This window comes from Lampetra planeri, chromosome 58, assembly GCF_965212315.1.
Source record: "Lampetra planeri chromosome 58, kcLamPlan1.2.h2, whole genome shotgun sequence".
Lineage (NCBI taxonomy): Eukaryota > Metazoa > Chordata > Hyperoartia > Petromyzontiformes > Petromyzontidae > Lampetra > Lampetra planeri.
The window spans coordinates 4,917,411-4,932,827 of record NC_136164.1 but is presented as its reverse complement, the minus strand read 5'-3'; the positions used below and the strand labels follow the sequence as shown (position 1 = coordinate 4,932,827).

The window sequence follows — 15,417 nt, the reverse complement described above, 5'->3', positions numbered from 1 at the left end:
CAACGTATAAAAATAAGCATGAAAAAAATAAGAATGAAAAATAATAATGGGAAAAAATAAGAATGAACGAACAAGAACGAGAAAAAATAAGAATGAAAAATAAATCATAATGAAGAAAATAAATAATGAAAAATCACAATGAAAAAAAATGAATTGTTTAATTCTAGATTTGAAGCTTTCGTGACTGCAAGGAATCATCTTCTTAGGTTTTTTCGGTAAAGTCACGTAGGTAAAACATCAAAATTAATGAAAATAAAATAAAACCCTTGATGCAGCTAATCTGGCTGTGACGGTCCCACCTGATGACGGAGACTTGTGTTGCCTCCGAAACGTCGTGATTTTTGTTTTTATTTTATTTTCATTAATTTTGATGTTTTACCTACATGGTGACTTTACCGAAAAAACCTAAGAAATGAATTGTTTAAATGCACGAGATGGGAGACCACGCCTCCAGATTGACGTCATCACTCACCCGGAAGTGGCGTGACGTCACCGCGAGGCCGTTCTGTCTCTGCGAATGCTCAAGGAATCGCCGCCGCCACCACCAACAACAACAAACAACAACAATAAACAACAACAACAACAACAACAGCAATAAACAACAGCAGCAGGCATGGGCAACACGGACACCAAGTTGAATTTCCGCAAAGCCGTGATACAGCTGACGACTAAGACGCAGGTGAGTTGTGTTGAATGTACGTGGTCGGTCTCGCGTGCGTGCACCTAGCCTGGCACAAGCGACGTGTGTTGTGGATGGTGGTGGTTGGTGGTGGTGGTTGTTGGTGGTGGTGTGTGGCTCTGCGTGTTGTGTGCGCCTTTGATTGGCGCTCGCGAACAGCAGCACTTGCCCCCTCGGCAGTGTGTGTGTAGTATGGACTGTACCTACGTGTACGTCTGTGTCTGTGTCAGTGTGTGTCTGTGTCAGTGTGTGTCTGTGTGTGTGTAGTATGGACTGTACCTACGTGTGTGCGTGTCAGCGTGTGTGTCAGTGTGTGTCTGTGTCAGTGTGTGTGTCAGTGTGTGTATCTGTGTGTGTGTCAGTGTGTGTGTGTCTGTGTGCGTGTCTGTGTGCGTGTCTGTGTGTGTCAGTGTGTGTGTGTTGTTTATCTTTGTGTCTGTGTGGGGAGCGGTGGTGTAATGGTTATCGCTCCGCAGCGCTACGAACCCGGCGACCCGAGTTCCATTCCCGCTCACGGCCAACACCACCAGTAACGATTATCTCAACCGGTCGTGAGCCTCCCCTAGGTCGACTCAGCCTCAAATGAGTACCTGGTGCGGTGTGTAAAAACATCGCCACGAGGGAGACAAAGGCGGCCGGGCGTGGTGCTGGCCACCCACCCCCTCGTGCGCCGTGCTCATAGGTTCTTGTTCTGGGTCAGATCGTGTAAATCTATAAATGTTGTGTCGTTAAACCCACCACCACCCAACACAGCAATGGGTCGTCACGTTAACAGAACGTGGCCAATTCGTTACAGCACATCGCGATCTGAGTGCTCAGACTGTAAATGTTGTGGATGTTGTTGTGGATTTTCTCTCCAACACACAAGCGGCGTTGCTGTACCAATAACGATGTGGCCACGTTCTGTTGACGAGACAAACCCTTACGAGTTGGCTGTGTCGGGTGGTGGCGGGTTGAACGACACAACATTTATAGATTAACAAAGCAACCTGTATTATGGATGCGATATTGGTCGCGAAAAGCGTGAAAGCACTTGCCCCAGCAGTCTGGCAAGGCTACACGGGAGGTCTTTGGCATAAGACACAAACCTCTGTGGAGGAGGAGGAGGCTCGTGCCAGGCTAGGTGCACAGTGAGGCTGCAGGGCACGAAGCGTAAACGTCAACAGTGGGGAGACAAAGGCGGCCGGGCGTGTTACTGACCCACCCATCTGCACGTGTGTATGTTGAACTTCTTTCGCACCGTACGTGCCAGCACCTTAATAGGTGCTCGCTAACAGCACTTGCCACAACAGTCTGGATGGGGAATGGGGGGGGGGGGTAGTTTTAAAGGGGAGGGCTTAAGCCAGCAGTGGAAGGATCATGGCTGCTGATGATGATGATGGTGGTGATGATGGTGGTGATGATGATGGTGATGATGATGGTGATGATGATGGTGATGATGGTGGTGAAGATGATGATGGTGGTGAAGATGATGATGATGGTGGTGAAGATGATGATGATGGTGGTAAAGATGATGATGATGGTGGTGAAGATGATGATGGTGATGATGATGGTGATGAACGCGTTGGTGGTCGAGAGCCTCCGTGGCTGCCACTCGATGTGGCAATCGGCCACGTGGATGTGTGCGGCCCGAGGGAGTGGCTCTGACGTCGGCACTAGCCAACACGTGCACGTGTGTGTGTGCGCGTGTGTGTGCGCGTGTGTGTACGTGTGGTGTGTGTGTACGTGTACTTGTGTGTGTACATGTGTGTTTGTGTAGGTACGTGTGTAGGTACGTGTGTAGCTGTGTGTGTACGTGTGTAGGTGTGTGTGTGCGCGTGTGTGTACGCGTGTACGTGTGTGTACGTGTACTTGTGTGTGTACGTGTACTTGTGTGTGTGTACATGTACTTGTGTGTGTACGTGTGTGTGTACGTGTGTGTGTACGTGTGTGTACGTGTGCACGTGTGTGTATGCGTGTGTGTAGGTGTGTGTATGTGCGTGTGTGTACATGTGTGTACGTGTGTGTGTGTACGTGTACTTGTGTGTGTGCACGTGTGTGTGTGATTGCGTGTGTGTGTCCGTGCGTGTGTGTGTCCGTGCGTGTGTGTGTACGCGTGTGTGTGTGCGTGTGTACGCGTGTGCGTGTACGTGTGCGTTTGTGTGTAGGTGTGTGTGTGATTGTGTGTAGGTGTGTGTGTGCGTGTGTGTGTTTGTGTGTGTTTGTGTATAGGTGTGTGTGTGTGTACGTGTGTTTGTGTGTGTACGTGTCTTTGTGTTTGTGTGTGTACGTGTCTTTGTACGTGTGTGTGTACGTGTGTTTGTTTATGCGTGTGTGTGTCCGCGCGTGTATGTACGTGTCTCTGTGTACGTGCGTGTGTGGCCGTGCGTGTGTGTCCGTGTGTGTACGTGCGTGTGTATACGTGTGTGTGTCCGTGTGTATGTGTGTGTACGTGTGTGTGTATCTGTGTGGTAGGGAGCGGTAGTGTAGCGTTTAGCGCACTGCGCTATGAATCTGGCGACCTGGGTTCGATTCCCGCTCACGGCCAACACCAGTGACGATTATCTGAACCTCCCCTAGGTCGACTCAGCCTCAAATGAGTACCTGGTGCGGTGTGGCCACCCACCCCCTCGTGTGCCGTGCCGGCCTTATACGTGCTCGTTAACAGCACTTGCCCCTAAAGGCTATACGGGCGAACTTTGTCTTTACGTGCTGATGATTGTTGCTGTAATTTCCAGTTGCTGCAACTGATTAGTTTTGGGAAGCTATCATCAAATTACCACGTTGTGGTTGTCGCTAACCTACGTACGGTGCGAAAGGAGTACACACATACAAAGGTCCGCCGTGTAGCCTTAACAGACTGTTGGGGCAAGTGCTGTTAGCGAGCAGCACCTATGAAGGCCGGCACGGCACTCAATGGGTTGTCAGAGATGTTAACTCCCTCGCCTGGTATACAGGACGTCGTGGGTTCCATCCCGACCCTGACGCCTGCTGCTGTATATTTGGAGTTTGCGTGTCTCTCTCTCCGTGGTGAGATGTTAACTACCTCGCCTGGTATACAGGACGTCGTGGATTCCATCCCGACCCTGACGCCTGCTGCTGTATATTTGGAGTTTGCGTGTGTCTCTCTCTCCCCGTGGTCGTGTGGATTTTTCTCCAGGCCCTCCGGTTTTTCCTTCCCGCGTTGTAGATTATTTTGCTGCTGCTATAAATGTCCACGTGATAAGCCACTTCGTTGGGCTATCATTTATGGCCTGGTCACAAAAGAGCTATGTAGATCAGTGGGCCTGACCTGGTGAAATAAGAACCTGATTAATGACGTGTGAGTCTGTGGGTCTCTGTGTGAGGCTATGGGTCTCTGTGGCTCTCTGTGTGAATCGTTGTGTCTCTGTGTGAGTCTATGGATCTCTGTGTGAGTTTGTGTAGACTCTGTGGGAGTCTGTGTAGACTCTGTCTGAGTCTGTGGATCTCTGTGTGAGTCTGTGGGTTTTTGTGTGAGTCTGCGGGTCTCTGTGTGAGTCTGTGTCTATGTGTGAGTCTATGGGTCTCTGTGTGAGTCTTTGGCTCTCTGTGTTAGTCTATGGCTCTCTGTGTGAGTCTTTGGGTCTCTATGTGAGTTGATGGGTCTCTGTGTGAGTCTGCGGGTCTTTGTGTGAGTCTGTGGCTCTCAATGTGAGTCTGTGGGTAACTGTGAGCTTTTGGCTCTCTATGTGTGTCCTATGTTTCTCTGTGTGAGTCTGCGGGTCTTTGTGTGAGTCTGTGGCTCTCTGTGTGAGTCTATGGCTCTCTGTGTGAGTCTATGGCTCTCTGTGTGAGTCTATGGCTCTCTGTGTGAGTCTATGGCTCTCTGTGTGAGTCTGCAGCTCTCTGTGTGAGTCTATGGCTCTCTGTGTGAGTCTATGGCTCTCTGTGTGAGTCTGTGGCTCTCTGTGTGAGTCTATGGCTCTCTGTGTGAGTCTATGGCTCTCTGTGTGAGTCTGCAGCTCTCTGTGTGAGTCTATGGCTCTCTGTGTGAGTCTATGGCTCTCTGTGTGAGTCTGTGGCTCTCTGTGTGAGTCTGCAGCTCTCTGTGTGAGTCTATGGCTCTCTGTGTGAGTCTATGGCTCTCTGTGTGAGTCTATGGCTCTCTGTGTGAGTCTATGGCTCTCTGTGTGAGTCTGCAGCTCTCTGTGTGAGTCTGTGGCTCTCTGTGCGAGTCACTGGCGACTGGGCTGAGACCATCAACTTGCTGCGCCTGAGACCCCAGGACCCCAGCAGTGCTGCCTCCGCGTCTCTGACCCATGAGCCACCTGGTCTCCTCCTCATATCTTCGAATCCTTAATAAGATCATCATCATCATCAGCAGCAGCATCATCAGCAGCATCATCAGCAGCAGCAGCATCATCAGCAGCAGCAGCAGCAGCCGGACAGAGTGCAGACGGTGCGGAAACCCTGTCCCCCCCCCCCCTTACCGTGCTGAGCGGTGAGTGTCTCCGCCGTAGCCGCCGACGCCGCCACGCTACGTGAAGTATTTGAGTGAAACGTGACCGATCGCCCCTGGCAAGTGTTCACATTAGAGCCGCTGCCCTGCCCCGACGTCGATGGAATCCTCGCGCTCCCCTGTCCGGCGGAGCCACGGCGTCACCTACGCCGCTGACGCTGATGGCTGCGGGAACTGGGCTCGAAGGAGGGGAGGGGAGGGGAGGGGGAGGGGGAGCGCGCCCCCCCCCTCTGTAAAAACCCGGGGGGGCGTGGGGGGGGAATCGGAGCTTTCCCTGTTAAACCTCCCCGCTAGAGGTACCCACGCCACCCTCGCATGCTGCCCCCTCTTAGCCAAGCCGGCACGGCTCCGGAGAGGTCCCGGTTGTTTTTCCACCGCGCGCCATGTCGCGGTTTAACGAGCGGAGGCGCGAGTGGCCGGCGCGGTGGCGGCTGGATCCACCGGCACCTCCGATCCGGCATGGTTGTTGCTACGTACGGCGCGGAAGACGTTCGACGTAGAGTCGGGTTCTCCTGTCACGCCGCGGTCGTAGTGGCGTTCCTGAAGAACGCCGCGTTATGGAAAAATCCCGTTGCTATGGGTATTATTTCACGTAGGAGTAACGCGTGAGATGCGTACGCAGGCCGAACAAAGACTTGAGGTGTGTGGGTAGCGTCTGTGTGAGTCTGCGGGTCTCTGTGTGAGTCTGTTGGTCTGTGTGTGAGTCTCTGGGTCTGTGTGTGAGACTGTGGGTCTCTATGCGAGTCTATGGGTCTCTGTGCGAGTCTACGGGTCTCAGCGGGCCTGACCTGTTAAATAAAAATCGTTTTTTAGTTTAGTTTACTCAACCCTCCCCCCCCCCGCTCGCCCTCCACCCCCCCCTCGCCCCCTCCCTCGCCCCCTCCCTCGCCCCCTCCCTCGCCCCCCCCCCCTCGTCCCCCCCCCTCGCCCCCCCACCAGCCCGTGGAGGCAACGGACGACGCGTTCTGGGACCAGTTCTGGGCAGAGACGGCGACGTCGGTGCAGGACGTCTTCACGCTGGTGCCGGGAGCCGAGATCCGCGCTGTGCGCGAGGAGTCGCCCTCCAACCTCGCCACGCTCTGCTACAAGGTCTGATTCTCGTCGTCGTCGTCATCATCGTTGTCATCATCGTCGTTATCATTGTCGTTGTCATCGTCGTCATAATCTTCGTCGTCGTCATCGTCGTTGTCGTCGTCGTCATTGTCGTCATCGTCGTCGTCATCGTCGTCTTCATCGTCGTCGTCATCATCGTCGTCATAATCTTCATCGTCGTCGTCATCATCGTCGTCATAATCTTCATCGTCGTCGTCATCGTCATCATTGTCGTCATCATCATCATCGTCGTAATCTTCTTTCCTACGGCTGATGTAGATGCAGGGCAACAGCTACAATTCCACATTCGGGTGGTGAAGCCAGGTAACCACGTCGGGAGCACCGGAGTGTATCGCCGCGACGTCTCCTATGTATGTGTGGATCGGGCGTTTACATCGTCGTAATCGCCAGCATCGCCAGCATCAGCAGCATCAGTAGCATCAGCAGGATCGACAGCAGCAGCAGCACCGGTATCGTCGTCATCGTCATCAGCAGCGGCATTATCGTCGTCATCCCCGCCATCCCCACTGTACTGTGGTTACGTTATTGTGGTTTTGCGTCACGGTGCGCAGGGAAGGACAACAAACTAAACACCGCAACGCCGAGCAGTTCTAGAGAAATGAGTTCGGCGATGATTTAAAAGTTGCGCAGCTCCCAGCGGCTTCCTAACATCGGAAGGAAGACAAGAGCGTTCCAGACGGCCGCAGAAGCGCGCCCGAAAGCGCCGCGCGATAATGCGGCGAGCGTCCTCGTTCGATGGCTGAGCCCAGAAGCCGCCACTGCTCGGATGGTCGGACTCTTGCGTGACGGTGGGGGGAAGAGGTGCGGTGGGGGGGGGAGCGAGGGGGTGGAGCGAGGGGCGGGAGCGAGGGGGGGCGGCCGGGGATTCCGGGCGAGGACGACGCGGGCGAGATTTTCGTTAAGCGGCACGACGGGAAAGTGTCTCTGTCCCCACCACCTCGCCCCTCCCCCCCCTCCCACCCCCCGTTACCCCCCGTTACCCCCCGTTACCCCCCCCCCCCCCCCGCCGTGCCCAGGCGGTGGAGAAGCTGGTGCAGGGAGCTCAGAACGGCTGCCCTTCGGAGAAGGAGCGCCTGGTGGTGCTCAACTGCACGCGGCTGCTCACGCGCACGCTGCCCTACATCTTCGAAGACCCCGACTGGAGGGGTTTCTTCTGGTCCAGCGTGTCTGGGGCTGGCCGAGCCGGGGTGAGTGGGCGGGCGGGCGGGCGGGTGGGCATGTCAATCTAAGTCATGTAGGTAAAAAATGAAATTTAAATTAATACAAATAATAAAAATCACGACGTTTAGGAGGCAACACAAGTCTCCGTCATCAGGTGGAACCGTCACAGCCAGATTTGCTGTATCAAGTGAGACCTACGTGACTTTACCGACAAAAACAAAGAGTATAAAAAAAATTTGCGTTTCATCGTTTGCTGCTGCGATTGCGTGCACCCTGACCCGCCGTGGTGTTGTCGTTGTGGCAGAGCGAGGGTGAGGAGGAGGACGAGGTGGACGCCTGCCCACTCGCCCGCTCGCTGCTGCTCGCCATCTCCGACCTCCTCTTCTGCCCGGACTTCACCGTGCACGCCAACCGCAAGGCCGGCCCGGTGAGGCGACACAAACCGCCCGCACCGGCGCCGCCACCACCGCTACGCTACACTCACCGCTTCCTCCTTGACCTGCACTTACCACCTCTTCTACCGTTAATCGCCGCGATCGATCATTGATCACGGCCAACCGCAAGGCCGGCCCGGTGAGGCGACACCAACCGCCCGCGCCGCCGCCGCCACCACCGCTACGCTACACTCGCCACTTCCTCCTTGACCTGCACTTACCACCTCTTCTACCGTTAATCGCCGCGATCGATCATCGCCGCCGATTAACTCCACAATCATCTTCTTGGTTCTTTCGGTAAAGTCACGTAGAAGGGAAATAATAAAATAATAAAAAATAAAACATAATAAAATAATATAATAACAAGTTTTATTTTTATTATTTTATTATTTCTCTTCTACGTGACTTTACCGAAAGAACCAAGAAGATGAATCCCTGCAGTCACGAAAGCTTTAAATCGAAATCCACAATCATCGCCGCTAACCACGCGACATCCGGTGGTGACGGTGGGGGGGGCGGGGGGGGGGGGGGGCGGGCGGCTGGGCGTACCGCCCGCCACAACCAACAACAATCCCCGGTGCTCGGCAAAGACGCGGTGACCGCAGAACGGAGTTCATGGACTCCGTGAACTCGTCTCTGCGGCCGTGCGGGGCTGGCTCTGCACGCAGTGGCGCTGGCTCCGCACGCAGTGGCGCTGGCTCCGTGCCTCTCACTTTACATACCTCCACCCTTCTGTCCCCTCCCTCCCTCCCTCCCTCCCCTCCCTGACCTCCGTCCCTGCAGGAGTGTGCGGACGAGGGGCAGGGCATCGACAGCTGTGAGTTCATCTGGGAGGCGGGGGTGGGCTTCGCGGTGTCGCCCCCCGCCAGCGCCCAGCACGACGCTAACAGGTGACGCGGCTCGCCCCGGCACCATGCCGGCCGCGGTGGTGGTGACGTCCGTGGCGGTGGTGGTGATGATTATAGTGGTGGTGGTGATAGTGGTGACGGTGGTGACTGTGGTTGTGGTGATGGCGGTGGTGGTGATGGTGGTGGTGATGGCGTCGATGGTGGTGATGATGATGGTGGTGGTGGTGATGATGGTGATGATGGCAGTGGTGGTGGTGATGATGGTGATGATGGCAGTGGTGGTGGTGATGATGATGGTGATGGTGAAGATGGAGGTGATGGCGGTGGTGATGGCGGTGGTGATGGTGACAATGATGGTGGTGATGGAGGTAATGGCGGCGGTGATGGCAGTGGTGACGTTGGCGGTGGTGGTGGTGGCGGTGGTGACGGTGGTGGTGGCGGTGGTGGCGGTGGGGACGATGGTGGTGGTGGTGTTGGCGGTGGTATTGGTGGTGGTATTGGTGGTGGTATTGGTGGTGGTGGTGGTGGCGGTGGTGGCGGTGGTGACGGTGGTGGTGACGGTGGTGGTGATGGTGGTGATGTGGTGGTGATGGTATTGGTGGTGACGGTGGTGATGGTGGTATTGGTGGTGGTATTGGTGGTGATGGTGGTGGTAATAGTGGTGATGGTGGTATTGGTGGTGGTGACTGTGGTGGTGACGGTGGTGGTATTGGTGGTGGTATTGGTGGTGGTATTGGTGGTGATGGTGGTGGTAATGGTGGCGGTGGTGGTGGTGGTGGTGATGGTGATGGTGGCGGTGGTGGTGGTGGTGGTGGTGTTGGCGGTGCCCGCAGGACGGAGCTGCTCAAGCTGCTGCTCACCTGCTTCTCGGAGGCGATCTACCAGCCCCCCCCCAGCGAGGGCTCCCCCACCAACCCCTGGGTCTCCTTCTTCTGCTCCGCTGAAAACAGGTACTCGCATACCTACCCAGGTACTCACATACCTACCCAGGTACTCGCATACCTGCCCAGGTGCTTGCCTACCTACCTACTCAGGTACTCACCTACCTACCTTCCCGGGTACTCGCCGACCCACCCAGGTACTCATTTGTGGCTGAGTCATCCTAGGGGAGGCCCAGGACTGGTTCAGATAACCATCATCGGTGTTGGTGGTTGTGGGCGAGAACCGAACTCGGAGTGTGCCAACCACTGCACCACCGCTCCACGCGACCACCACCAACAACAACAACAACAGCCGCCATTCGCCACTAAGTGGCGGTGACGTCACCACGGCGCTTGTGCCAGGCCAGGTGCACTTTGAGGGCCACCACCACCACCAGCAGCAGCACTCGTCACAACGCTCTCTCTCTCTCTGTGCGTCTCCGTTTCATCCCCTTGGTGACTCTTTCCGTATCATCTCCATGGTGACTCTTTCCGTGTCGTCTCCGTTTCGTCTCCATGGTGACTCTTTCCGTGTCGTCTCCGTTTCGTCTCCATGGTGACTCTTTCCGTGTCGTCTCCGTTTCGTCTCCATGGTGACTCTTTCTGTGTCGTCTCCGTTTCGTCTCCATGGTGACTCTTTCCGTGTCGTCTCCGTTTCGTTTCCATGGTGACTCTTTCCGTGTCGTCTCCGTTTCGTTTCCATGGTGACTCTTTCCGTGTCGTCTCCGTTTCGTCTCCATGGTGACTCTTTCCGTGTCGTCTCCGTTTCGTCTCCATGGTGACTCTTTCCGTGTCGTCTCCGTTTCGTTTCCATGGTGACTCTTTCCGTGTCGTCTCCGTTTCGTCTCCATGGTGACTCTTTCTGTGTCGTCTCCGTTTCGTCTCCATGGTGACTCTTTCCGTGTCGTCTCCGTTTCGTCTCCATGGTGACTCTTTCCGTGTCGTCTCCGTTTCGTCTCCATGGTGACTCTTTCTGTGTCGTCTCCGTTTCGTCTCCATGGTGACTCTTTCCGTGTCGTCTCCGTTTCGTTTCCATGGTGACTCTTTCCGTGTCGTCTCCGTTTCGTCTCCATGGTGACTCTTTCTGTGTCGTCTCCGTTTCGTCTCCATGGTGACTCTTTCCGTGTCGTCTCCGTTTCGTCTCCATGGTGACTCTTTCCGTGTCGTCTCCGTTTCGTCTCCATGGTGACTCTTTCTGTGTCGTCTCCGTTTCGTCTCCATGGTGACTCTTTCCGTGTCGTCTCCGTTTCGTCTCCATGGTGACTCTTTCCGTGTCGTCTCCGTTTCGTCTCCATGGTGACTCTTTCTGTGTCGTCTCCGTTTCGTCTCCATGGTGACTCTTTCCGTGTCGTCTCCGTTTCGTCTCCATGGTGACTCTTTCCGTGTCGTCTCCGTTCCGTCTCCATGGTGACTCTTTCCGTGTCGTCTCCGTACCATCTCCATGGTGACTCTTTCTCCGTGGCGGCGGCGGTGGCGGCGGCAGGCACGCTCTCCCGCTGTTCACGTCGCTGCTCAACGTGGTGTGCGCCTACGACCCGGTGGGCTACGGCCTTCCCTACAACCACCTCATCTTCTCGGACTCGCGCGAGCCGCTCGTGGAGGTCGCCTGCCAGGTGCTCGTCGTGACCCTCGACTGTGACGCCGCCACGGCGGGGGCCGCCGCCACGGGCTCGGGGGGGGCCGCCGGCGGAGGGGGTGGGGGACCGGGCGGCGCCGGTGCTGACGACGCAGAGGTTCGCCGTGATGTGGCGTGGTGTGGCGTGGTGGGGTGTGGCGTGGTGTGGCGTGGTGTGTGTGGCGTGGTGTGTGTGGTGTGTGTGTGGTGTGCGTGGTATGGCGTGGTGTGTGTGGCGTGTTGTGATGTGTCGTGGGTGGTGTGGCATGGCTTGCGTGGTGTGGTGTGTGTGGCGTGGCGTGGTGTGTGTGGCGTGGTGGGGTGTGGTGGGGTTTGGTGTGCGTGGTATGGTGTGGCGTTCGTGGCGTGTTGTGATGTGTCGTGGGTGGCGTGGCATAGCGTGCGTGCGTGGCGTGGTGTGGTGTACGTGGCTCCCCCGCGTTAAACGACCTCTCCTCCATCCCACAGGCCGCCGGACCGGACAACCTCTTTGTGAACTACCTCTCCCGCATCCACCGCGAGGAGGTGAGCAGGGAGAGACGCTCGCTCGGACGCGGACAAAGGTTCTTCACGTTCTGCAGATGTAGATACCACTGGTTCTTCAAGTTCTGCGGATGTAGATGCCACTGGTTCTTTATGTTCTGCGGATGTAGATGCCACTGGTTCTTCACGTTCTGAAGATGTAGATGCCACTGGTTCTTCACGTTCTGCAGATGTAGATGCCGCTGGTTCTTCACGCTCTGTAGATGTAGATGCCACCGCCGCCATTTATTGCGCGGCGGTTGAATTCACGACTCTCGGTCCGGACAGGCGACTGGACGTACGGACGGGCTTGTTCGTTTCTCTGAAAGTTCTTAAGTCGAATAATGTTCGTAGTTCGAGGAGTCCCTGTACATTACGTCACGAATCGGCTCCAGGTTTCCAGACCCCCGGCCCGGATGAAGACACTTAAAACAGAACCCCGAGCGTGTACGATGCCTCCGAATCCCACGTCGTCCCAACGTCCCCCTGGCTCACGACCTCCGCCCCCCCCCCTCCCCCCCGCCCCTCCCCCCCGCCCCTCCCCTGCGCCCCTCGCGCCGCCCAGGATTTCCAGTTCGTGCTCAAGGGCATCAGCCTCCTGCTGAACAACCCGCTGCTGCAGACGTACCTCCCCAACTCGTGCAAGCGAATCAGCTACCACCAGGAGCTGCTCATCCTCTTCTGGAAGCTCGCGGACTTCAACAAGGTGAGGGGGGTAGGGGGGAGGGGGGAGAGAGTGGCGGGTGGAGAGGGAGGGGGGAGAGGGAGGGGGGTGAAAGAGGGGGGAGAATGGAGGGGTGGTGAGAGAGGGGGGGGTGAGAGAGGGGGGGGGAGCGGGCGGGGGGAGGGCAGGAGGTTGGCAGGCGAGAATGGGGGGGGGAGAACGGGGGGGGAGAACGGGGGGGGGGGGGAGAACGGGGGGGGGGGAGTAGCGTAGCGGTTTAGCGCTGCTCTGTGAGCTGGGTGACCCGAGTTAGATTCCCACTCATGGCCAACACCATGTGTAAATGTGTCATTGGGCGTGGCGCTGGCCACCCGCCCCCTCGTGTGCCGTGCCGGCCTTCGTAGGTGCTGCTACTCGTTGACCGCACTTGCTAAGGCTACCCTGGGGGTCTTGGTCTGTGTGCGTGCGCTCTGTAGAAATTCCTCTTCTACGTGCTCAAGAGCAGCGACGTGCTGGAGATCCTGGTGCCCATCCTCTACTACCTGAACGACGCACGCGCCGATCAGTGTGAGTGTGTCCGTGAGCGTGGGGGGTGGGCCGCACACACGCACACGGACGCACGGAAACACAGACACACATACAGACGGACACGCACACACGCACACTCACACATGCACACAGACACACATACAGACGGACATGCGCACACGCACACAGACACACGCACACGGACACACGGAAACACAGACACACATACAGATGGACATGCACACACGCACACGCATACAGACACACGCACACGGACACACGTAAACACAGACACACATACAGACGGACACGCACACACGCACACTCACACATGCACACAGACACTCGCACACACAGACACACACACGGACATGCACGCACGTGCATGTCACTTAGGTATAAAATAAAATAAATCACGACGTTTCGGGCACAACACAAGCATCCGTCATCAGGTGGGAAAGCATGGCCTGCTGCTGAGGCAGACTGCAGACTTGTGTTGCGCCCGAGACGTCGTGATTTATTTTATTTTCTACCCACGTGACTTTACCGAAAGAACCAAAGAGTATGGATCCCTGCAGTCACGAAAGCTGCAAATCAAGACTTTGTGGATTCGTTCGGCAACCGAAAGCCAATTGGAGCTCGGCAAGCACTGGACAGACACGGTCGGATCTTGCAGCGAGTCCCCTTCTGTGTGACCCGTGACCTGTAACACGTGATGCTGGATGTGACCTGTGACCTGTGACCCGTGACCCGCAGCGCGTGTGGGGCTGATGCACATCGGCGTGTTCATCCTGCTGCTGCTGAGCGGCGAGCGCAACTTTGGCGTGCGCCTCAACAAGCCGTACTCTGTGCGCGTGCCCATGGACATCCCCGTGTTCACCGGCACGCACGCCGACCTGCTCGTCATCGTGCGTACCCGCACACACACACACACACACTCACTCACACGCATGCACACGCTCCACGCTCGCACACACACACGCATGCACACGCATGCACACGCATGCACACGCATGCACACGCTCGCACACACTCGCGCGCGCACGCTCACTCACACGCACGCATGCACACGCTCACACACTCGCTCACTCACACGCATGCACACGCTCACACACTCGCTCACTCACACGCATGCACACGCTCGCTCGCTCGCTCACTCACTCACTCACACGCATGCACATGCTCGCACACACACACATACTCGCTCGCTCACTCACACGCATGCACACGCTCGCACGCTCGCTCGCTCACCCACGCACTCACTCGCACAACAAGAACAACAACCGCCATTCGCAACTAAGTGGCAGTGACGTCACCACGGAGCTTGTGCCAGGCTATGTGCACGTGAAGTGTCCAACGCCCGGTGGCAGGTCACGGGACAGACCCAGGTGTCTTTGGTCGACTGACTGAGATGATTGGCCGATGCACCACCTGTGCCCCCTACGGTGCCAAATTGCTGTGTTTTAGCCACCCGGCGCTCCACTCGTTGTTGTGAGCGTCACTCCTTTACCCTCCGTTGTTGCTGGGGGGCGACTGCCTTCAACTGCCCAGTAGCAGCGTCCTTCACGTCCTTCCGCCACTCACACACACACTCGCTCGCTCACTCACTTGCTCACTCGCTCACTCGCTCGCTCACACGCTCGCTCACCCGCTCGCTCACACGCACACACACGCTCGCTCACTCACTCACTCGCTCACTCACACACGCACACACACGCTCGCTCATTCACTCACTCGCTCACTTACTTGATCACTCGCTCGCTCACACACTCGCACGCACACACACTCTCGCTCACTCACTCGCTCGCTCACTTTCTCACTCACACGCTCACACACGCTCGCTCACTGACTCACTCGCTACCTCACTCACTTACTCACTCACTCGCTCACCCATTTGTACACACACGCACTCACGCACTCGCTCACCCGCTCACTCGCTCACTTGCTTGCCCGCCCGCCTGCTCACTCCCTGTGTCTCTACGGCCTCCCCTCTGGGCCTTCAGGTGTTCCACAAGATCATCACGAGTGGACACCAGCGCTTGCAGCCGCTCTTCGACTGCCTACTTACGGTCATCGTCAACGGTCTGTGTCCAGACTCCTTCTCCCTGTCTCTCTCTCGCTGTCTCTCCCTCTCTCCCCCTGCATCTCTCTGTTTCTCCTTGTTTCTCCCTGTCTATTCCTGTCTCTGTCTCTCTCTCCCTGTCACTCCCTCTCTCTCTCTCCTCTCTTTTTTTTTACGATCAGAGGAAACAAGAAGATGCTCGGTGTAGTCGACACTTTGCTTCGTTCATCATTTTTTTAATGCTTTGCTTTATGTAAACCCCCTCTCTCTCTACCCCCTCTCGCTCTCTCTCTCGCTCACTCTCTCGCTCTCTCTCTTGCTCTCTCGCTCACTCTCTCGCTCACTCTCTCGCTCACTCTCTCGCTCACTCTCTCGCTCACTCGCTCTCTCTCTCGCTCACTCTCTCGCTCAC

General features: G+C 56.4%; 1 protein-coding gene across 1 annotated transcript; it reads left to right on the top strand.

Moving 5' to 3' along the window:
* Positions 1-449: 449 nt before the first annotated feature.
* LOC144735954 (protein HID1-like) lies at positions 450-15,300 on the top strand. The gene is made up of 12 exons (XM_078618552.1): positions 450-679; positions 6,078-6,227; positions 7,268-7,438; positions 7,717-7,839; positions 8,630-8,736; positions 9,528-9,644; positions 11,098-11,347; positions 11,698-11,754; positions 12,317-12,457; positions 12,892-12,982; positions 13,700-13,851; positions 14,947-15,300. Exons 1-12 carry the CDS (start codon positions 614-616, stop codon positions 15,211-15,213), a joined length of 1,692 nt encoding a protein of 563 aa, XP_078474678.1. The 5' UTR covers positions 450-613; the 3' UTR covers positions 15,214-15,300.
* The last annotated feature ends 117 nt before the right edge of the window (positions 15,301-15,417 follow it).